Genomic DNA, 24,610 nt, shown 5'->3' on the forward strand with positions numbered 1-24,610 from the left:
AAAAAATACATCAGATATGACAATTATTTTGTCTTCTCTCAGTGGAGAGTAATCTTTGTGCTTTTCTGCAAAGTGTAGGTGAACCATTCTGTTTGGATCCCAAAGTTTTGTGCTGGTTTTCAAATAGTTTGTCTTTTTTTTTTTCCCCTCCAGTGCCATACTTCTTTTTGGCGTAAATGCTTTTTTCATTCCATTCAGCCACACTGAGCTCACAAAAACAAAAACACCACATTTACTGACATTAAGAAATTAAGAGTGGCATTAGCTATCAGAAACACAGGAATTTTAATCATCATGCTTGTCCTTGGTGAAGAGAGGGTGAAAAGGCTCTCAGCAATATTGATTTGAAGAAGCCAATGTGGTGAGCTGGCAAATCTAGAAAAAAATGCGGTCATTGGACTGCTGTAAATATTCACCATTGTCGGTGTACTTAGTCAGCTGCTTCCTGAAAAGAGATTTCATCCGACCATAGATAGTAGATATTATTAGTCCAACCCCCTATAATACTTTGTGAGAGGTATGGGTAATGCATGCCCCTCTGGCAGCCATATTTTTCCAGTTTCAACACTATTGCCTGTCTCAAGGGTTGTGTAATTGAGTTTGTCAATCACTGGTAATACACAAAATGGCAAATTATGCTGCTCCTGAAACACACACACACACACACACACACACACACACACACACACACAAAATGACTAAAGTGTGTGTGTGTGTATAGAAGGCTCGTGTCTTTGGTGGTACGTTCTCTCAATCAATTCTCTACCTTCCGCTCACACGTTAATGCTCTCCAAGTTTCAGATTTTGTTTCCTAGCAACGAGTTTTCTCCCTGAAAATAGAGCGCTGCAAAAAAAACAAAAAAAAAAAACGGCACAGACTGATGTTGCATTTGAAGCAGAGCTAATGATGATGCCTGGTAGTTCTGGACAGTGTAGTCGTAAGAGTTCTGCTGTTGGATTTGAAGATACAGATCTGTAAGTCCTCTCTAGATTGTGGGAGCTTTGTTAATCTTACTTGCTTTTCCTGTACATGCTACAATTGATCAGATTTGGAGGACTAGTCCTACATCTATTTCTAATTATTGGATTATTTTTGCAGTGTGGCATGGTCCATTAATTCCTTCAGCAATGTATTCTCTTACACTACATAAAGTGGGAATGTATACTGGATACTTTTAGTGTATGTATGAAAGATTTAATGCATGTGTAGAATTATTTGCTTTCCTTTTGCAGTACATCTGGGTGGTAATTTTTTTTTTCACTTTTTTTGTTTTTCTTCATACATGGATTATCCGAATAATGTGAACAGGAATATTATTTATTACTGACTTTATATTATTTCTTTTTTCCAATATTCACAGCAGAAACACACCCTTGTAATTTAGTCACAGTCAAAATATGACAGGGAAGTACACTGATGTCTGTTTTTATTTATGATAAAATATCAACATTAATTATTTTGACTCATCCACATCCATGTTTTAAAAAGCAAATCAGATTTATATCACCACAGGTGTATTCAAAATATTTTTCAGAAAAACAACTGTGTTCTAAACATTGATTGGATACAGAATACATAATTTCCTGGCCGTGATGATGCATTGCCAGTAGGTGCTCTGAGGTCATCGAAGATGTATGACTCTGTCCAATTGTGTGAACTGTACTTTTAAATACAACAATAAATGCACACATTTATTTATTTATTTATTTATTTATTTACATACATACATACATACATATTTATAGGAGTATGATGTATAAATTATATATTTCAAATCTCAGACTAATGTAAATAATGAGCAATTTGATACTTCCAAATGTGATCACAGCTAAATATGTATCTAAAGCTCTGCAATCAGCTCCACTGTCTCCTCCCTCCCGTGTATTAGAGCTTTGATGAAAAAGCATTTCCAATAGTTTTCATTGAGGATTCCTTCATTTTATGGGAGTGGGAGGAAACAGTAATGTAATTTTCTTCTCGTTCCTTTACTGACTGAGCTGTCTAGGGACTCAGGATAAGGAGTTGTATTGAGCAGCCAGAATCCTTGAGATGCCTGGGAAAACACTGCGCTCTTTGGAGGAATTCAGATGTGTGTACAGGCTATTGATTTTTCCTCTGTAGGAGAGGTGGTGGGGGAAGCGCATACTTGCTTTGGCAGTAATAGCATGTGCTGTGTGATCATCATTTAATGAGAAAATTACGGTGGAAATAGCAGGAAATTGTTCCTATGAAATAGCCAGGGACTTTACAGTGATAAAAAAAAGAGAGGATGGTGGGCCACGAAGCGGCCTTTCTTAATCAGAATTGGCACGCATTTGCAATGCGTTGCACGCCCGCCTTTTGATTGCAATTTGCAGATTAATGTTGTCCAAATGAAATAAATAAGCAGGTGAGAGGAAACAGCTGGCTTTGTCCGCTAAGCATGATGTCATCTTCTCGTAATCACAGCATAATGAGTGGTGTGCAAATGGAGCTTGATGAGCGGCACAGGAGCAGGTGGATGCTGTCAGTCAGGTGTGACTTGCGCGCGCACACACACACACACACACACACACACACACACGCACGCGCTCATTTGGCAAATGCTCTAGCATTTGAAAAATAGTGGATTGTCTTATATTCAATCCAATATGCTACTTTAATCTCACATAGTTGAGAATTGCTTGCATGAGCTTTGTCTATGATTTTATTGATATGTTCAGTATAGTTGTTTTGGGCGGTGTGTCTTAATTTTAGTTTTAAAACATTTTAATTTTAGTCAATGAAAATTGTATTTTATTTTTTTTAAGTAATGCAATACCAATTTAACCCAGTCAATATACTTCAAGTATCTAGTACTAAAGACTAAAAGAAACATGTTCTTTTAGTTAAGCTTGTTTTAACTGTGAAATTAAAAAAGGTGGCCTAACGGTTAGCAGTAGCGGCCCCGTAATCAGAAGGTTGCCGGTTCAAATCCTGATCCGCCATGGTACCACTGAGGTGCCACTTAGCAAAGCACCGTCCCCACACACTGCTCCCCGGGCACCTGTCATGGCTGCCTGCTGCTCACCAAGGGTGATTGTTAAATACAGAGGACATATTTTGTTCTGTCACCTTGTGCTGTGCTTCGGTGTTTCACAATGACTATCACTTCACTTTTGAAATAGGTTTATCATATTATATTATTGTTACGCTCTGATTTGTTCCATGTTTTTTGAACACACATTCGATTTTCTTTTCCACTTTAATGTAAAAAATCCAAAGATCACTTCATCTTTTTCTCCAAGCCATCTGTTCACACGTCAGAAGTATCCTGAAATCCAATTAACGCCACGATTGCGGAAGTAATCATCTATGTGACCGGATGGGAGATACAGGAAACCAAACCATGTCTCTTTTTCATCAGTTTTTATCTTGTAAACTGACTAAGGTATTTTGTCCTAAATTCTGTTGACAAAAACAACACCAGTGACCGAATCCAGTGCACACAGTGAAATGTGTCCTCTGCTTTTAACCCATCCACTGAGGGAGCAATGCGCAGCCATGAAAGTCACCCAAGGAGCAGTGTGTTGAGACTGTACCTTGCTCTAGGGGACCTCAGTGGCACCTTGACTGTTCAATATTTGACTCCTAAACCTTTCGATTATGGGTCCGCTACCTGCACCTAATTAGAGATTTTCATTAGTCTCATCTAAAGTATAATGGCATGTTGATCTTTACAACCAGAAGGTTGGGTGCCAAGGCTACTGCCATATGAGAAGTTAAAATCTTAGAATTTTTAATTGATTAATATTTGTTAAAATTGTTATACCTATTTTGGATATTCTGCACTGTTATTGACTCCATGTGATGACTATTTATTTTCACCCACATTATCCATTTCTAACAGAAACAGAGCATCACTTCATGTAAAACATCACCCATGTTTTGTCAACACACTGGGAGGGGAATAAAAGGACAAGTGCCATGAAACAAACATGTCCCCGGTGCTCTTAGAAGGGCGAGGGGGAGGCGGCGATCAGACAGTCTGGGGACTGCTTGGCTCTGCGCTGTGGGCTGGAGGGCCTGGCTGGCTGTAGCCCCAGAAGACTGCCTGTCTCTGAGGGGACAGCACACACACACACACACACACACACACAGACCTGGTCCCTCTGCATCGCTCCATTCTCTGTCATATCCTGTTATGGTCCGATCCTCCTGAGACATGGAGACATTGTAATTATTTATTCTCTGTCTGTCTATCGGCCAGTGCCCTGTGTTAAAATGACCTAATATTTTTTTGTGCCTTGCCGTATTATAATGATTTAAGCATGAGTTATACCGGTTTCCATAGGAACAGATGTTGCCTTTGATGCTACCGCGAGTGTAGAGATGGCGAAGGGTCAAGCTTGTCTCTTTCTGTAGATCTTTCAGGAGCTGATTTGATCGTCTCTATTACTTGTGGCCACTGCCTCTCCGACCTGCTTCATCTCCTGTCAGAGGCTGGTGGGAGTGAAGCTTTTTTTTTATCCAGGAAATCTCTCTCTCCCACTTTATCTTTTCTGCTCTCTCTCGGCAATGCCCGCTCTCTGTACAGCTGTGTTCAAATAGCGACCGGCCCGGAACGAAAGGAATTTATCCTCCAGCCCAGCCACACCGAATGAGTGAGAGAAAGAAAGAGGTCCTGTGGAGCCATCTGGAGAACGCAGATGGTGCCATCTGGCCAAAAGTTTTTCTTTTTTTTTTTTTCATATTTGTATTTCGTATTGTACTTTTAAGGAGCATTTCTACAGGAAAACGCAGTGCAACAATGTATGCTCCATGCTTCAGTCGACCTTTGGTTTGAATTTGCTCCTCTTTGAGTTTCCTCTTCTCCTGGTTATGTTGTCTTCCCTTTCCAGTGTGTTGAGGTTAGTCAAAGGCTTGGGATGGGCCTGGGGCATCAAATCTGTACCTCTCCCTTTTAACAGTTGCACTGTTTATCGGTCACGCTTTAATTCTGCTCTCTGCCTGACTGCCTGATCATCTGAGCATTTACTATGTTTGAACAGTGCCATGTCATACTGTTATATTGGGATTGAATGTGTTTCTAGTTTGTGTCTGTTAGAACCATTGTACTTTCACTGATTTTGGTGGAGCTGGGTTTTTTAGCTCGTACAGTTGTCCTAAGGCTGTGTTAGTGTCTCAGTTTGGTGACTGGAAAAACTGTTAAATGTCACTGACTGCTCTCTTGGCATGTTTGGACTGTGACCTGTTGGAATTTAATATTATGTTTTTGTTGGGTAAGCACAGCACCTTCACCTAATGGGCACTTGTGCAACCTAAGATAAAAACTTAGAAGGGTTGAGTGAGTCTGTATGCATGTGTTTTTATATATACACTACTCACAATAAGTTAGGGATACTGTGAGAAACTTGGATGTCTGACATGTGGTGGTTGTTTCACTTCAGACAATTTTGGGGTATGGAGGCAATTGTATTGGGGTGATAGACACACCTCATTGTGTTTTCCATATGTTTTCCATGTAATGGTCTCATTGTGTACAGGTGTGCCTTATATTGGGGCCAATACCAAGAGACAACCTTTCTCACTGTGCCATCAATTTCAACATTCTGTGGGTATAAAAGCTAGTATTGTCAGTAAGTCATTCCAATTCATCATTCAAACAGCCATGAATACACAAAATCACTTAAAGTACGAGCAGTGTCACCTGGCCATGGCGCACCTTCGGGCAGGCAGTCAGATGTTGCTCGTGAACTTGGTGTGTCTCAAAGTGTCATCAGCAGACTTTCATCAAGACACCAAACTACTGGCAGAGTTCATGACAGACCCAGGAGTGGAGCCCCACCAGTTACGACCAGTACCTAAGGACCTACGCACTCAGATGTGGTTATGCAACTGCCACACAGCTGCAGGCCCGTTTACGAGGGTACCAGGGTTTCCAGACATACCATTCGCAACCGACTCCACCGCTTTGGCTTAAAAAGCCAGATGACCATTGCAGGTGACTCCACTGACACCAAGACTCTGCCATGAACATTTGTAGTGGGCACAGGACCATGTGACCTGGACAATGCAACAGTGGTCAACAATAGTACCCAACCCCCATGTGACCTGGCAGAAAAGCGTGTAGCACTTGTGGAAGAGTGGAACGCATTGCTTCAGAACAACATCATGAGGCTAGTGAGGAGCATGAGACATCGCTGTCTAAATGTCAATGTGGCAAATGGTGGAAACACCCACTACTGACATTGTCAGTTTTGTTAGTTGGGGCTATCCCTGTTTTTGTCTAAATTTTTGGGGTAATAAATATTAAACTAATGAAAATGGTGTTTCTTCTCAAACATTATTTGTAATAAGCACTCATGTAAATAACAATATCCCAAACTTAGTGTGTGTGCACGTGTATATAACACACACACACACATATATATATATATATATATATATATATAAAACTGGTTCATTGGCATTTTGTCCATACAGGTGACTGTCATTCACCCACAGGCCCTGTCCTAGGCTGTAAAAGCCATGTAGACAGGGCCTGCATTATACATGCAGCTTGTAGTCCAAATCCAATCTCTCAGTGGTTGGAGAAAGGAACCCTGAGTCCTCTTGGCACGTGCCACTACAGCAAATAAAAAATTTGAAGACTGGCAACAAATCAGTAATGTTAACAGCTTTTTTCCCCAAATCACTTTTATCATAATGAAATAGTAGTTTATTGAGGCAGGCATAGAAGATCGCTTTTCATAACTAGCAGAAAGTGTTCAAAATATATTTAAAGAAGCATGAAGGCAGTCTTTTGTTGTGTGTGTTGCTGACTTCCAACAAGTTGGATCATTCCTTCGTTCCCTTTTCACCCCCCAAAATATTTGACCCTTTCTTTCTATGCTCACATTCTCTGGCATGTCCGGAGAGACATGCTGCTACATTTTGTTTGTCCAGTACCACCCTCATCCTCAACCTAGCAGCTCAGTTCAGTGTGTTGAGACCTGGAGTGGCACACTTTGTCAGTAATAATTACCAATAACATAAATAGTTCTTATTGTTATTGTTGTTATTATTAGTAGTATTATTGTATGATAACGTCAACGTCGCCTCCATATTGCGAAAGGCTCTGCTGTGGCGTGAAGCATATACATGTCTATGGAGAGAAGTGCATAAAAATGCCTCACTCTTGTGCTGCTTGGGTCTGTACAAACCGCTGTACGCTCCAAACCAGATCCCGGGGGATTACATTTCATAGGTAAGGCTGGACAATTGTTTTGAATATAGTTGGCCATTATAAAATCCCGTTTTAAAAGTCTTAACCTTCGTTAAGCTAGGCTAAGCTAGCGAAGCTATGCATCGCTGTGTTCAGGTCAGCCTCCAAACAACTGGTTAAATGTAAGAACTATAATACAGGATTTTATAATGGCCAAATATAATCAAAACAGTTGTTTAGCCTTACCAGGGTTTGTCGTTTGAAAGGTGGTAGTAGCCTAGTGGGTAACACACTCGCCTATGAACCAGAAGACCCGGGTTCGAATCCCACTTACTACCATTGTGTCCCTGAGCAAGACACTTAACCCTAAATTGCTCCAGGGAGACACACTATTAACAGAGTTGTTTAAAAACACAAAATTATGAGTTATCAGATTACTTGATTAATCGATAAAAAATTATCGAAAAATACTCTATTCCAAAAATATTCGATACTTGCAACCCTAGTGTCCACTATAATTTAAAAAGAAACATGGATACAAAAAGAGAGAAATTTGTTGAGGCAATTTCAGCAATTTATTATTTTTTTTCAGTACGTGGTTAGCTATAGTGCTGTGTTTGAAAAAGCTGCTTATTCTTCTGACCCTTTCCAGCCAGTCTTCCACCCTTTTTGTCTCAGTAGGCTTTGGTTTCTGCTGTACAGTATCAAAAGAAATTGATAATCAATTGTAATCCTGAATATTTCACAGAAGCATGACACAGATTGCATGTTTCCTTTATTCAAGTTCATACGGTCTGGTTTATCTTTACATGTTGAATGACAATTGCATGTCTGTTGTGTTCTGAAAATTTAACTCTGCATTCGATGCAAAGTGGTAATACACTTTCAAGGCTGTACAGCAGCATTTACATGAGTGGAGGTTGTCACACACTGACTCTCACCTCTGCTGATCTTACTAAATTAAACTCCTAACAGCACCACCCGGTGGACAAAGTTTGTATACAAAAATATCAATATTTGGTGTCCCTGTATCAATACAATGCCAGCACAAGAAATATTGAGAGATTATGCTGTTTGGACCCACCCCTTCACCGCTAGAAATTGTCCTAAAAGTGTCAGCTTTCCTTTTTTGAATTGGGCAGGGTGTGATCCCCAAAGAGGGTGCAGCCCTCAAGAGAGATGCATATTAATGAAACCTTGTGATAAAGTGAGGCCAGGAATCATTGAGTGGGGGAAGGACATCAGTGAGGTGACACTCCCAAGGGAACAAACGCTTACAGAGAGCAGGGCCGACTTTGACCTTGAGAAGCACCAGTGTGAAAAGAAAACTGGTCCTTCTGGTTCAGCGGTGCCTTTTCCACGGGTTCCAGCTCTCAGCCTCTCTTTTAATTTCTTGTTTGCTTTAATTCTGCACAAGGCTATTCTTCTGTCTTCATGTTGACAGTGTTGCTGAGACAAGATGTCTGTTATCTCTAATAAGCTAAGGCTATGTGTGATAACCATAATATATCTGACTGTGATGCCTGTGTGTCGTCCGTCTGGAGATGCGCCATTTAGTTCCAGTTCAGTAATAATGTACAGATCTGGTACTCGAGAGCGTGAAATTCGATAATCTTTGCAATTCGTGACTGCAGTAACGCCTAGACTGCTGGCCTGCTGGATGTTTGCAATAAATATACTTGTGTGTGCAGAAAAAACAGCTAAGCTCTCCCTTATTTAGTCAGGGCATAATTATGCCAAAAGCTATATAGTTTTCATAGCACAATATTGATTGCTTGTTATTCAGTCCTTTGCAAATGCTTTTTTTCAGTCCAATGTATCAGAAATAATTTTGAAACAATGCAATGCAATAAACAATGCATGACCAGCATGTTGATGATATACACATACACACACACACACATATATATACATTAGACATTATATATAATCGGTTGAAGAAACATTTGAGCAGGGTTCACCTTAGGGCTTAGGATGTTCCTTACATGATTGGCCGTAGGAGCTTCACATCTGACTCGCAGGTAGTGGGACCCAGACCTTGATCCTTGCTGTAAATGCGGTTTTAGCAGTCATTCAGAAACCCTTTCATAAGAGCAGAGCGGCTGAACTGCATGTGCTGGCAATGACATTCTGCAATCATCATTTGTTCCTATATTAATTTCCCTTGATCGTCTCCTCCTCTCCCACCTGAGTTTTTACTTTTTTCATCAGATGTGATTGGGCAGGATTTTCATTTTTAGAACACATCATGTGACATTTAGTTCAGGGGTCAGTAGAACCCATACCTAAATACCGCCCGAACCTGACTAGCTGAGTCATATAAGATCAGGGGGGGTTACATAGGTTTCTGGAAAGTGCCCTGATGGAAACGGGAGCAGTGTGTGTGCAGGCCAGTGCCACTGACACACCCTTATCTGCTGACGGACAGCTGCTCCTGCTGCCGCCACCGTTTGGGAGCTTAAATGCCTGGCAGCAGGGCAGGAGTTCTTACACGGTCCTCGCCTTGCCTTCAGATCACAGCACTGAGTGAAGAACATTTCTGCCCGGGGGCCTTTAGTCAGTCTCAAAGCAAAGCTCACCTTTTTTCACAAATAAAGCATTAGTAGTAATGTAACATTATTGAATGTTTTTAATAACTGAACTGTTTAGACGCGGTTTTATGTTAAGTAATAATACCTGTTCATTAAATTGCTTGATTGAACAAAAAATTAAGGTTACAGTTACGAAAAGTGTGTGTCATGCCAGATTGCTTTAATCAATTGAGCTTGAGGTGGAAAGATGATTTCTGATCTCAAAAACATTGTTTGGAGCCGGTTTCTCCCATGAGCCCAGCGGCTTATTTCTCAGGTTCAGGCTTGGTTTTTTTGGGCTGGAGTCCATCTGACCATTTGTGTGGGTGTCCTAATCCCGGCAGCAGGAAACCTCAGAGGAAGGAACTTTTATCGGCCTTCGCATTCCTGTTCCAGCATTGCATTGAAGGAGGGAGGGAGGGAGGGAGGGAGGGAGGGAGGGAGGGAGGGAGTGAAGGAGTCACTGAGATGTGAAAACATTTGTTGGAGCAATATGGGTTCCTGCAGAGATGGTGTACCGAAGATGCTGCTGTGGGCGGGTATTATTAGCCTGACAGAACGAAAGCCTGTAGTCTGTTTTGTTCTCGTCTCCTGGTTCAGTAAATTAGGAAGAGGAGGACGTTCCCACAGTTGCTAAATTTGATGAGCAATGATAACATTTTTTACACTTTTTTTTTTCTCAAATTCAAAGTGAGGACTGAAACAGAGCAGTTTAATTACTAAGCTTGGTTACTGTCCAACGGGACATCTTTCTTCTCACCATAAATCAGGCTCGGACTCTCTGGCGCAACCTTTGGACACATCATAATTGGTGCTGACAGATGTTCACCAGAACACAAAATTGGACCATATCTCATTTTCTGCCATGATTAAGATCTAACAAGGTTCTGTTACTCTGGAACTTCTTGAGCCTTGATAAGTTACCTAAGAATTCAAATAGGTGTCCAAACGTCTCCCATTCAACTTCTACTTTTTTCTTATTGAACTGTTTCCCGTAACAGATGTTTTAAGCAAGGGAGTCCAAACGTGAACTGTGTGTGTGTGTGTGTGTGTGTGTGTGTGTGTACACTCTGTCTCTCTTACAGCACTTGGCTCCCATTGTTTGTGTCTCCCTTGCTTTAAGCTTCTCTCTGCCCCCCTCCCTCATTCTTCACCCAGCGGCCTAGAGCTGTGACTCAGCTCCTGAAACGGAACAAGGCGAGGCGGAAGGTGGTCAGAGCAGCTCTTCCCCCAGCAGACAGAGCTTCTGATGCTGGTCTGCGCTGACCTCACACTGCTGTCTGTCCCAGCAGACAGGAAGTGAGACCGCGAGGGAACAACGGCGGCCCGGGAGCCCGGGGGGGATGGGAGACGCGCATCTCGCACACGTCTGCCTATGCCCCCAGCGTCCTGTGTGATTAAAATTCAGACTCCGGACTGCCACTGCTGGCTTCAATTTAGAATAGCCGCTCGTAACAGCCTGCAGAAGTGAGGAGGGGCGTTAAGGAGAGAGAGAGAGAGAGAGATTGGGGGGGAACTGACTGAGAGGTTCTGCCAAGCGCTGGATTATGGGGGGAAGATTAGCCTCTCATCTTTGGCGGTGGTGTGAAGTGGCGGCCTATCTCACATCTGCCAGACAGACAGCCGACAGCCGCTTTCACTCTCCCAGTACAGGCCAGTTGTGTGTGCGCTCTGTTCTGTTCAGTGTGTGTGTGTGTGTGTGTGTGTGTGTGTGTGTGTGTGTGTGTGTGTGTGTGTCTATGTGTGCTCACCTCTTGTGTCCAATTTATGTCCTTTAGCCTCTAATATAGTCTGACATACTGCCACAGGGTGCATTTTTATTCCAGTTCCCATACAGAATCCTGCCAAGTTAATAGATGCACCTGAGTAAAAAACGTGGTGCTTCAGAGGGTGGGTGAACCCTGACTAATTTAAGGAGTACACATCCCTTCCTGATAAATTGCTATAAAATTGCTTCAAGGTCCCTGTTGTCCATTATATTGGGTATGTTTGCAGTTTCCCATAAAACGTTTGCATTTCATGAGGAAAAGGAGCTGAAGTGAGACCAGTATTGGAACATTTTCCCTGCGTTGTCAACCTCAACAGCACTTTTTTTTTTCTTTTTCAGCTGCATAGAATGGTGGATTCTAATGACCCTCAAATTGGCACCCGGAAATGTTGTTTATTCTACGACTGTGATTTTGCAAAGACTTTCTTTCTGTTTGATAAAATGCTGGGAAATGTCAAAATATACGATTCATATTTCTGATAATTTAGCACAAAAATGTAAATCTCCTAATTCAAAGAAATGGAGGTAAATCTCTATTTTTAATGCAAAGAATTAAAGGTGAGGTTAGTGTTGGTGGTAATAGACTCACTGTGCCTGCCCTTTTCAACTGCTCACTGCTCAGTGCCTGGGGCTGTATCTTAGCCATTAACATGAATTCAAATTGACATGAATTTGGGCTGTTTCGTCACTAGGACCGTTTATCAGCCAATGAGAGTCCTTGCAAATGAATTACGAACATTACTGTTGATTGTTTTGTGTCATGGAGATGTGTTAAATTGCTCTTTTTGTGATATTGGGCTGGTTGTAGGGTTAGCAGTCCTGTTCAGCCATCATGGTTTCTTTTTGTGGTGACCCACACCCCTGAGGCATTCTGCATTGGACCTGATTAGACTTATTCTAAATCTGTTTTATAGTATTCTTTGTAATCAGATGACATTTTCGTTCACTGTATGGGGGTAAAAGATGAAGTATTATTATTTGTCCATCCAGTCATTGTAAAGGAAGTGCAAAGAAGAAAGCCTTCACTCAATTGCAATGTCTCTATCTTTACACCATTACCACATGGTGATAATCCAGTATATGATCTAATTACGCTGCAAATTGTTGCAAATGACAGGAGAGTAAATGCTGCAGGAGGTACAATTAAGCTAAGGTTTTAGGTTAAGGTGTTATGTAGCCTGTCCCTCACCTGGAGCTCCATTTGTTTGACACACAAGAAAGATCAGAGGTGCCTGCCCCTTCCTCCTCCTCCTCCGGCCCGAGACTGATGGCCTGTGAAACCCGTCTCATCTCATTACCTGACGTCCTGCGCAGCGCTGCAGATAGAGGCTCTCAATAAAATACGCCTGGGTCCTTTTGTCCTTCTCTAATAGACCTCGGACATGCTGCCCATGCCAATAGAACAAGAGAAAGAGCTTGGTTCTGAAATCTCTCTTAAGCGTAGTATTTTTTTTTAAATATATTTTGTAAATTTAAATGTTGCTGCTCGATTATTGTTTAAAGACAATTTGGTGTAACAGAGGTATTTGCACTTTTATAATACACATTAAATGATTATTACAGAATATTTGCTGGTTAAAGGATTAGGTTTAATGATTCTTCACTAAACACAATTAATTAATTCTCCACCCTTTCACTATTTGAGTCAAGCTTTATGAAAGGAGCATACAAGGTATAGTTTGGTACAATTATTTCGCACCAATACAAGTGAAAAGGTCCATTCTTGGCCAGTCTGCTTCACCATTCAGTCGAATCTGGAATTTGTTTGTAAGGGGAAAGTTTACCTCCCCTTTCTCATGTTTTGTCCGTCCAGAGAATTTAACTCCACCGACGCCATGGCTTGAAAACGAAAACGCAAGATAATTAATTTTTTTCTGGAAAACAGGCACAACTACCTGTTTGTGCCAAACATTGTGGTTGGTGAATGATGTTTATGACGTAATTTCCGAAAAAACACCCCCTCAACTTCTATAGGGCGCTCTCCTCCTTGTCTTGCCTTTCTCCCCCTCATCAGCATTTAAAGCTACACACACCGAAACGGTGCGTCCTGGGGAAATCTCACTGTGTGACTGGCTAAAAGTGGCTGTAATTCTGCACCAAGGCAGAATATTGGAAGGATATTTCAGATACAGAATTAGGTGACCACTAATAAAAATATTCATAATAGAGGACCTTTAACAAAAACCCCTGTCAGACATTGATTTATTGTCCTTTAGACCCTAAATATTGATTTACATAAACCATTTACTGCAGAATTAAACAATTACATTGGTGACTATATTTGTGTTTTGCTATAGTCACCTCTCTTCTACTATTGTTCTCTACAGCTTTCCATCTGTAGACCTTTGAGATCATTTGTTTGTTTACAACCCCCAGTTCTTGTTGTAGATATCTAGATATCAGTAGTATTTATCAAATCAAAATATTCACTTCTACTATTTAAATATAATTAATGTGAAGTGATTGTCATTGTGGGACACTGCAGCACAGCACACGATGCACACAATGAAATGTGACCTCTGCTTTTAACCCATAACCCTTGGTGAGCAATGGGCAGCCATGACAGGCGCACGGGGAGCATTGTGTGGGGACGATCTGTGTGCATGACCATTGAAGAATTTGCTTAGACAGAGTACCTCAGTGCTCTGATGTCAGGGCAGCCCTTTAAAGTAGAGGAGAGCAAAAAGGCACCGGGGAAAAAGGGGGGAAAAAGAGGAGCTGCGATGTTCAGGCCTCCTTCAGAGAGGCGGCAGCAGGCGGGCGTTAATCTTCAGCACACTGCACCGTTTGATCTGTCTGTCTGCTGTCTGGTACACACACGTACACACATCCCACTCTGCATCCTCATCTTAGAGGTGCTGCCATTTTTGTCTGCCTTTCAGAGGAAAATGAAAGCATGGACTTTAATTCCACTCAGGCTTCTTGCATTGTTGAAATTGCGGCGACCTTGTGAAGGATCTTACTTGAGCCTCTGTGTCCCCCTGTCTCCCCTCTGTAGGTAAAGAGAACCTACTCCCACGGGACATACCGTGCTGGCGCCATGAGGCAGATCAGCTTGGTGGGTGCCGTGGACGAGGAGGTGGGAGACTACTTCCCAGAGTTCCTCAGCTTGTTGGAGGGGTCGCCCTTTCTGGAGGTGAGTGAATGTTATTCATGATGGATTTATATTTTGAATCATCTATCTGCGTGTATGTTACCATATTACGATTTCTAATATGCGCAAACTAGTATAAGATGCCAAATACTATATGCACTGATATTCAGTGCAGAAATAAGACTGCTCTTTATTTTCAAATGCACGTTCATTTATTTATTTGTTTGTTTGTTTATTTACCTATTTTATTTCAATAAAAGGTGAATGAAATTGATTTTATAGTTTCATTTATTTTGTGTTATCAGAATTTACTGAGACCAAAGCACAAAGCACTGTGAAAATTCCATCTTGAAAATGGAACAAAATCTTATGATTGTGCTGTGTCATTTATGTTATTTACCTTGTTTGGGCATAGTTTCGGTTTTAAACGTAGCCATTACACCAGTGTGTGAGAGGTTTGCCCGACTTGCCTCATGCAATTTTTTTTTTTTTTTTTTTTTTTTTTTTAATTCAGTCTTTGGAAAATATTGTCATTTGTTTTTTTTTTTTTTTGTTTTTTTTTTGACCCAGACCTTGTTAGGTGTAAGTCTGTCGGTAGCATTCCCTCTGGTTTAACTTTTTAATATTAAAAAGTTTCAGAGTTTGCCGGAGCGGTTTTGTGAAGGTGATGCATGGTTCTCTCTCTTTAGCGCACTCTGCCATGGGGAACCTTCTCCAGTCTGAAGCTGAAAAGTCCCACCGATAGTGACGACGGCCCCATCATGTGGGTTCGTCCTGGGGAGCAGATGATCCCAGTCACTGACATGCCAAAGTCCCCATTCAAAAGGAAAAGGTATGTTTTTCTAGACCTACATATGCTGATGCCTATTCTTTTTTCCGCTCTTTATACCTCCCTTTTTAAGTGCTGTAACATCATATTTCACAAACATCAGACAGACTGCAGGGTCTGTGGTTTCTGTTGCTCTGCCACCATGCTTGTCGGGTGAGACAATTAGCGCATTTTCTATTTATCTTAATGTCACCATTCCCGCCAATCATGCAGGCTCTCACAGCTCAAGATGTGATGCCTGTCATGCTGAACAATGCTGCAGCAGCTCTGTAACCCTCTGAACACAGACACCCCCAAAAGCAGCTACTGTAATGGATAATGGCTTTCATCTGTCACACAGCACATTTACATCCACTCCAGACATGGATGTCACGGTTGGTTAAAATAATTTTCTCTTGTAAAGAGGTAGCAAGATATTAAAAAAAAAAAAAACATTTTTGTGCATACACCAGCTCTTCATCTGTGTGTGTGTGTGTCTGGACAGTGCACTCAGGCTGCCAGGAACACTTGCTGGTCGAATGGCGACACATGGAGATTTTTCATTTCTCCGCATGCTTCCATAGATGTTCCGTATACATAGGTCTGCAGATAAAAAGACACATACAAACTTAAGTATCAGCATGTTAGATTGTGCATGCAGTAAACGACACTGTCCGTAAATGTCCACATCATCAGATATGTAGTGCCCTAGCCTCTTAACCACAGTCCATTCTTTAAGGACAACGCCTGATAAAAAGAAGTCGGGAAATACCTGTCCTCCCTAACAGTTAAAATTTTAATTTAATTAAACGTAATGCCAAGAAGAGCAAACCATGGTGTGAAATGTACTGAAAGTATTGTGCTAACGTTACCCCCTATTAGATGAAGTAGAACATTTACTAGGTGGCCAGATCTTGGCTGGTGTTTACGTCTCTAAGTCCATTTTTTTACGGAGTAAAAAACGCTATCAGGTGTAACGACAAATGATAATGCGCCGTCCTCTTCCTGCCTCGCTTTCCCACGCGCTCTCACTAACTCATCTCTGAATAGGAACGATGTGGCAGCCATGTCCTCTCGTCCGACTCCCCTTGTCCTCTCCCTCCCTCCCTCGCTCGCTCTCACTATCTCTCTCTCTCTTCCTCCCTGTGTGTGTGTGTGTGTGTGTGTGTGTGTGTGTGTCTGCGTTCATGCGCACCATGCTGCAAAATGCTTGCAGCCTGGCGTTTATTCCTTTTTTATCATCGCACCGAGCCCTGCCCACCGCTGCATACTAAGCAGGCTGGGCTGTTGTCTCACCCCAAAGATATTTCCCCCCCTCAGCAGCCAGCGTTGTTAGCAGTGTAATAAATTTGGTAATGTTTGTAGCAGACTCACTTTTTGTCGTTGCATTGTACTCTTTGTTTAGCTCCTTGGGTGTAATAGTGTAATTCCCATTGCTTAATACATACTGAACGTACAGGTCAGATGGTGTACAGTCTCCAAAAGCTTCAGACGTGAGCGGCGCATGTACATGTAGATGTAATAATAAAAAAAAAAAAGCATTTTCATCATTTATCAGACGCCCTTATCCAGAGCGACTTACAATCAGTAGTTACAGGGACAGTCTCCCTGGAGACACTGCAGGTTAAGTGTCTTGCTCAGGGACACTATGGTAGTAAGTGGGGTTTCGAAACTGGGTCTTCTGGTTCATAGGCGAGTGTGTTACCCGCTAGGCTACTACCGCCCATCCAAAGATACTTCTACTAGCATGAATGTGGTCATTTGAGCAAGGTTGCACTGACCAGCAAAGTTTTATATACAATACTTTACTGTAACTCTGAAATTGACTGTATACAATGGTAAAACACACTAATATTTAACAAGTGAAAGCAGCAATATTTATATCTATATATGTGCTTGAAGAATTGGGGGTTGACCGGTATTGCAGTCTGCTGTGTGTATATATAGTGTAAATATAGCCATTTTGCATGCGTCTTTTTATAGACTGACTGAATATCCCTGACCCCTGTGTCTGACGCACAGTTGTCATGTGACACCGTGGTCGCGTGAAGTCCTGCAACCATTGCACACCCTCATCTAGAGCGCTCGAGCCGTGTGATCATCTTACGCCAGCGTCATTATTTGGCTGCTGTTTGTTTTTCCTTGACGCCCTCTCCCACAGTAGCTCGGCAATCGCGTATTTACATTCACACCGCGGAGCTTTCATGACCGTTTCGGCAAACAGATGCATCCATTTCTGTTTATTAGTAATTCCGTGCTGTTGTGCTGCACTCACTAACATTTCCAGCCTTTAGAAGCTGCAGTTAATTTATTCATTATCTTAATGTCGTTTGTGAGTCGGGTTAGATGATAGTCGTCCTGTGAGGTGTAGCCTGTCCTCTGTTCTCCCAAGCTTTCATAATGACTTTCTTCTTTTTCTTTCTTTTATTCTTCAGTTTTTCTCCAAAAGCTCTTTCACTTGCTCTTAATTGTTTTGACATGAGCGTTATTGAATATCTTAATTGTCGTTGTCCTTTAGACGCCCTTACTGGTGTTAACGCACACTGTGCCATCCATCACGCCCTGGTTTGGGTTTGATGCCCTGCTGCGCCTCTTGAGGATGGCCAATATCTCCACTTTTCTCTCCTTGGACGGAGGGCTGAGGAAGAGCTCCTCTATTGCTAATTGCAAACACTGGCCAATACACATACATATAGGTTGTGTGTCTGAAATGTTTTTTTCCAATTTAAACATTACTTACGGACTGATGCACAGTTGCTATTATATATTATAATTGACTGTTTTACTGCTTTACAAGACCAGTGAATTGTGAACGGTCACAAGGTTCTAAAGACATTGGAGCATCAAAAAACAATGTGTCTGTACAGTCAGAAACTGTACGAAGAGCTATTTTTTTTATTTAACTTTTTTTTTTTTTTTTTTTTTTTTTTTTAATAACAGTATTTCAGTTTTGCTCCGTAATAAATGTTCATGTATGTGCAGGCACATGAGGGAGTTGTAGGAATAATGATCATTGTAGTGTGCATGGCGTATGAATTGGCCTACACTGCACTAAAGGTCAAAGCCGGTCAGAGCTGAAGCTGTGAGCACTGATACAGGCCGCGCTCCGCGCTCCGTGCCTTCACAGGGCCTGGACCAAACTGCGGCGTGGGGCGCTGGATTTCCAAGCTGTTCTTCGTGAAACCAGTCATAGTTTCAGTGTGGCTCCTGGCAGTGTTGCGGTATGGTGGTGCGCCATGAGACAATCCTGTTAGAGCCATTAGCCAGAGGCTCATGGCGGGCAATGAGCTTTTCTGCCGTCTGCGTCGTCCCGGCAGAGTTTTGGTTTCGGAATTTTCCATCAGACCCACTGGTTTTATCGATTTTTACTGTCATGTATACAGGATGCACTTACTAACTCAAGCCTTGTGTCTTGTAGTGTTAATAGACTAACTCTCCTGCTCAACATCTTTACACTCAATTCTCAAGCAGGGAAAAGCCACTGTCATTGTTTATGATGTCATAGTTAATATATACTGTTTGCTTACTAGACTTTCTGAGGGACTCGTCTCATGTACGGATCCCTGGGTTCCTTGCTACGTGGCGATCAAGAATAACAAAGTGAACAGTGATTACTTTATGAGGGACATGTGATGAGTCTATATATATTTTTTTCCTTTCTTATTCCCACAGGTCAACCAATGAAATAAAAAACCTGCAGTACCTACCTCGGGCCAGCGAGCCCCGTGAGATGCTGTTCGAGGACCGAACGCGCGCCCATGCCGACCACATCGGCCAAGGCTTTGAGAGGCGGACTACTGCTGCTGTGGGGGTGCTGAAAGCTGTACGCTGCGGAGAATGGTGGGATATTACTTATTTTGTTATAAATTAAGCACAATGCATACCATAATATTTGGTATAACACATATCATAAATGTATGACAGTCTTCATTGTATTTCTTACTTTCTCACTTGTGTTTAATTTTATTTTATAGTTCCCATCATTGGATGGGGGGGCATACAAAGAATGTGAACAATTAATTCTTGTCACTATTTGATGTTGATGTATAAGGAATGTTAGAACTGTTTCTTCGCTTAAGTTATGTAATATTTTCTTTTTATAACAACTGTCATTTCTGTAGTGCGGAGCCCCCTCGCATAACCAAAGACGTGGTCTGCTTCCACGCTGGCGACTTTCCTGATGTGGTGCAGAGACTGCAGCTGGACCTTCATGAGCCCCCTCTGTCTCAGGTGAAAACCCACCCACCCAGCTAGCTCTACTGTGCAGTGTTTGAAAGACTAAATAGGAATTTTGTAAGGCTGACATCTGCTGGCTAAGTGAGGTACTTGTTTGATATATTTAAAATGTTCAATATTTTCAATCGCTTTTGTAATGGTTATTATTGTATGTATACTCTGTTTTGTATGTTTAGTATTAATTTAACTGTCTTGTGGTTTTCTCTGGCTGCAGTGTGTTCAGTGGGTGGATGATGCCAAGCTGAATCAGCTGCGGAGAGAAGGTGTCCGTTACGCCCGGATCCAGCTTTACGATAACGACATCTACTACATCCCTCGCAGCGTGGTGCACCAGTTCAAAACCGTATCTGCCGTCTGCAGCCTAGCCTGGCACGTCCGACTGAAGCAGTACCACCTGGATGAGGAGGAACAGGATGAGGCAAAAGAGGAGTCTGCGGCCATGGCAGCTGATACAAAGACTACGTCTCCACCACACAAACCCAGTGTCAAGCAGGAGGCTGTCCGAGAGAGCTTGCCTAAGCCTTTTGTCCCAGCCGTCACCAGCACCACCATCGCAACACCAACAGTCCCCAGCACCACTACCAACTCTGGTCACAGACCCCCCAGAGACACACAGCTGGCTCCCCAAATCAAGGTGGAGCCGGCGGACATGTTCACCAAAACTCCACGAGCGCCCAGCAACAGCAGCATGTCTACCAACACCACCACCTCTATAACCCCACCCGACAGCCGGCCCAAGAGCCACCACCATCACCACCACCACCATCACCACCACCACACCCATCACTCAGAAATTCGAACCACTCCTCCCGCCCAGACCCCTGCCCAGTCCGCTACACCCCCGAAGCCCCTCATGGCTCCTACAGCAGGCCCGCACACGGACAGCCGGACGCCGGCCCACCAGCCACGCCCGGAGAAACCCAAGGACACGCTGTACCCAAAGGCTCCGGTGCCCACCCAGGACACTCGGCCCCAGCACTCCGTAAAGCCCCACCTGCATGAGCAACACAAAGACTATTTATACTAATTTGTACATATTGTTTTTAAGAAACAGAAAACACAGCTTTTCTTTTATTTCCTGGGGTTTTTTAAATTTGTCCTTTTTGTTTCCATTTTTATTTTTAATGATCTGAAAAGAATGGGAAGTTAAAAAAATCATAATAAACACCAACACAGTGTGATTTTACAGTAGAATGAATAATGTAAGCTCTGTGGGGCAAGCTTTCACGACTTGCGCTCTCCTGTTAACAGAATATCGGAATAATAAAAAAAGATAAAACACACACACATAGCAAATGTAGCTTGTAACATTCCTCAGTGCCTGTCCGTAACTGTGAACTATCGAAGCACTTAGGGCCAGCTGCACTGGTACTCTGCAGGTCTGAAGCATACAGGTCTTTAAATAATATATTTTTAAGTTGTAGGGAATATATGTATTAGAGCTGACATGAACATATATATTTTTTGTAAGATGAGACGTGATTCTTTTAATGACTTCGGGCTTTTTCCATAGAGCTTATTTATATCTTGTTTTTTTTTTTTTTTTTTTTTTTTTTCATTTTCTTTTTTTTTTTTCTTTATTTGGAGGAGGGTGTCCATTTTAATTGTCAGCATTGTAGTGTAAATAACGTTTTTTTTCTAAGAAAACTTGTAGTGTGATTTATACTTAAATATGAGCCTGTTAATAAAAGGTTCGCATTATTGGAACTGTGTTTTTTTTTTTTTTTTTGGCTTGTGGAAGCTGCTGCCTTTCTGTTTCTGTGCGAGCCGTTCTACGTCCATGTTTAGCTGCATTTCAACACGCCTACTTCAATGTGAAGAGCTGCTGATTAGATCATCAATTAAAGCAAATATCACCGGACAAGGAAAGCTGTGGACCTTTCCACCGTCTATTTCAAATTGAAATTTAATTTTTTTGTCTTCCTTGTAGCACATTTATAGTTTAAACAATTCTTACCAAGGCTGAAATGAAATTTTGGTCTGAATGCAGTGTAAATCCTTATCTTGCAGCTCCTTATCTTGCAATCACTTATTATGTGATTGTTATATCCTTGAAATCTATTGAGATACTGAGTACAAGTTGTTCCTCAGGTTTGGGTTGAGGAGAACTGTTCGAAACTGTCCAGGGATTTTGCCCTCCAGGAACTGATCCCACTTTATTCAGAGTATAAAAGGTAGAAAAATATTAAGTGGCCAATAAGCCATTGTTTATTCAAAGCCTTGATCCTTGTGCAGTCAAAATTTCCATACATGGAAATGAGCAGGTTTTTACATCAGCAGACAGCTATAATAAAGTGAGGTGATAGTCACATGGTGCAGCAGCACAGCACATGGTGCGCACAGTGAAATGTGTCCTCTGCATTTATCCCATCACCCTGAGTGAGCAGTGGGCAGCCATGACAGGCGCCCGGGGAGCAGTGTGTGGGGACGGTGCTTTGCTCAGTGGCACCTTGGCGGATCGGGATTTGAACTGACAACCTTCTGTTTACGGGGCCACTTCCTTAACCGCTAGGCCACCACTGCCCCAACAACACACACTGGTTCTCTAATCCATTTTACATCAGCAGACAGCTCCAATAAAACACACAATAATTCTGGTGCTCTAGACTATTCCACACAACTCACATTTCAAAAATAAAGCTTATGACCAAAAGAGAACCTGAACATGAACTGTGTTTGACCTTCTGAAGAAATTCACCTTCCACACAAAACTACAAACCTAGCATGAGTATTTTTTATCTAGTGAAGGAAAGGGGAAGGAGTGAAGCATTTGGCCTGGGCTGATGGAGCCTAGTGCATTGTGGGTCACTAGCCATAAAACGACTACACAGGTAGCTGTGTGTGTGCGGCGATGGAATCAGCACATTAGGAGTAGAAATAAATCACATCTGCAGGTCCACGTGTTCATAAAAAAAAAAAAAAAAAAAAAGGTGTCAGAGATCAAGGTAAATGTCAGCACAGCTCATGTTTCAAATACAGATAATGATTTATTCACAGAACAGTTTACAGGTCAGTCATAAATATCACATAAATGGTGCAAAAAGCTGCAATTCCCCCTCCAGTTGGCATCGAAATGGCACAAAAAAAAAAGAAATGGCAGGAAAAAAACGGAAATCCTTCAACCGTTCGGCGGATCACGGAGGGCTGATCGCAAACGGTTGACCTTTTCTACAACGTTTCTCAAGGCAAGACAGGAGGAGGGGACCTCAGTCCCTCCGGCTCGGGAAGATATTGAGGCCGAGCTCCACCAGCGCCCCGGTCAGCATGGTCCACAGGGGGACGCACACGTAGACCACCATGAGGTCGGTGAGGCCGTCCAGCCGGGCGCACAGCATCAGACAGAATCCCAGCTTCATCAGCATGGCCACCAGGTACCAGGCCTTCTTCCGCAGCTCCTGCGAGCCGTTGCGGGGGTCGTAGCCGGCCTTGCAGCGCCCCGCCATCTTCACCACCAGCATCAGCAGCAGGATGCCGTCGAAGATCCAGACGGGGAGGAAGATGAGGAACCAGTTCCAGTGGACTTTGCCGTCCAGTTTGAGAACCAGCATGATGAGGAAGATGAGGGTGAAGACCCAGGTGAGCAGCACCCGCTGGGCGAGGGACATTTTCACTTAATTTCCTGCAAAACAGGAGCAAAAATGTAGTAAATTTATTTCTATATTTAATTAGTGGCGCATCATGGTTAGTCGTGTTTCATATATAACTGCAATGTTCATCCCACGTGGATCTTAGACGACCCAGATTAGAGCAGAAATAAACCCCATAATATTGTTGTTTGCAGAATGCACTGCAGAAATCATACAGCGTGTAACGCCACACACACGAATGGGCGCGCAGTCAATAATCATCTCCTCCACGGGCCATTTACTCTGCGACGTCACACCTACGGCGCACCTCAAGCTTCCCTCCGGTCTGTGTTCTGGTCCCGCATCGTCCGCGGTGGATCAGACTTGCGCTACGTGCAGAGCATTCGGCTCTGAGCGTCGCCGCCGCGTCGCGACAACAAGCGACGTCGGTTCCTCCCCCCCCTGCGTCCGCCCGTTGGTCCGTTCCGCCGTCAGTCATAGCGGCGCATCTATTTCCGGCTACAAAGGTCCTTACCGTAATGTCTCTATAAAACGGGCCCGCCGAAAACAAAAATGCAGCGCCACGCGTCCGAAAAATGTATTGCTGCAGGGAATGGAGGTCACCTTCCCCTCCATCCTTTGGCAGATGGCAGACTGACATGTCCACACTTATACAAATGTAAAAAAAAAAACTGCAGGGGACGCCATGTGCTGTGTGTCACAATGACAAAAACTATCACCCTCTCTGGAAAAAGGCTGCCAGATGTACATTTATATTTGTTGCATTTGGCAGACGCTCGTATCCAGAGTGACTTACACCGAGTAGTTACAGGGACAGTCTCCCCTGGAGACACTCAGGATTCATAGTCATATTCAGGGAATAAAGCACAGCACACAGTGACACAATAAAACGTGTCCTAAGCTTTTAACCATCAGTGAGCAGTGGGCAGCCATGACAGGAGCAGTATGTGGGGACGGTGCTTTGCTCAGTGGCACCTCAGTGGCACCTTGACCGCTGCCCGGTTTTGTTCAGTGTTTTCATTGGATCTTCAATGGGCGACAACCTGCCATGTCCATTATTAGCCTTTTCAGGAGTCTGATGAAGGTCCCACAAAGATCAAGAGTGCTGGGTCAAATGATATATTAGTGGTGTTATTGTAGGAGTAGTAGGGTTGCTGGTATTATTTAGTACTGGTTGACTCGTAATTGACTTGTGTAATGTACATTCTCTGATCAATACAAACGAACAAAGTGAAATAAATCAATTCTACATCCCTTTGTTTCGGGTTGCGTTTGAATGTTTAATCACGCAGAATCCTGCACGCAACGAAGTTCACGTAAATCAACACAAGGGGGCAGGAATCCTTCACTAGTTTTACGTGTGTTAGACGCATGTTTCGTT

The 24,610-nt window shown here is 42.7% G+C and overlaps 2 protein-coding genes across 2 annotated transcripts in view; one reads left to right on the forward strand and one right to left on the reverse strand.

Moving 5' to 3' along the window:
• The window catches only part of LOC114764477 (round spermatid basic protein 1-like), a 38,541-nt gene extending 17,388 nt beyond the window's left edge, over positions 1 to 21,153 (forward strand). Inside the window, exons 4-8 of the mRNA XM_028954154.1 lie at positions 14,503 to 14,640; positions 15,288 to 15,430; positions 19,079 to 19,246; positions 19,528 to 19,636; positions 19,857 to 21,153. Coding sequence (XP_028809987.1) covers positions 14,503 to 14,640; positions 15,288 to 15,430; positions 19,079 to 19,246; positions 19,528 to 19,636; positions 19,857 to 20,669 — 1,371 coding nt within the window. The 3' untranslated portion in view covers positions 20,670 to 21,153. The remainder of the gene's footprint in view (positions 1 to 14,502; positions 14,641 to 15,287; positions 15,431 to 19,078; positions 19,247 to 19,527; positions 19,637 to 19,856) is intronic.
• A 1,456-nt stretch (positions 21,154 to 22,609) lies between these two features.
• LOC114765247 (transmembrane protein 60-like) lies at positions 22,610 to 23,675 on the reverse strand. The gene is made up of 2 exons (XM_028955328.1): positions 23,537 to 23,675; positions 22,610 to 23,261 (listed from the first exon to the last, which is right to left on the reverse strand). Exon 2 carries the CDS (start codon positions 23,245 to 23,247, stop codon positions 22,849 to 22,851), a length of 399 nt encoding a protein of 132 aa, XP_028811161.1. The 5' UTR covers positions 23,248 to 23,261; positions 23,537 to 23,675; the 3' UTR covers positions 22,610 to 22,848.
• Positions 23,676 to 24,610: the final 935 nt, after the last annotated feature.

This window comes from Denticeps clupeoides, chromosome 15 (assembly GCF_900700375.1).
Source record: "Denticeps clupeoides chromosome 15, fDenClu1.1, whole genome shotgun sequence".
NCBI classification, from domain to species: Eukaryota; Metazoa; Chordata; class Actinopteri; order Clupeiformes; family Denticipitidae; genus Denticeps; species Denticeps clupeoides.

Excerpts from the sequence above, each read along its gene's own strand:
- LOC114765247 (XM_028955328.1), bottom strand. The coding sequence starts at position 23,247 with ATGTCCCTCGCCCAGCGGGTGCTGCTCACCTGGGTCTTCACCCTCATC.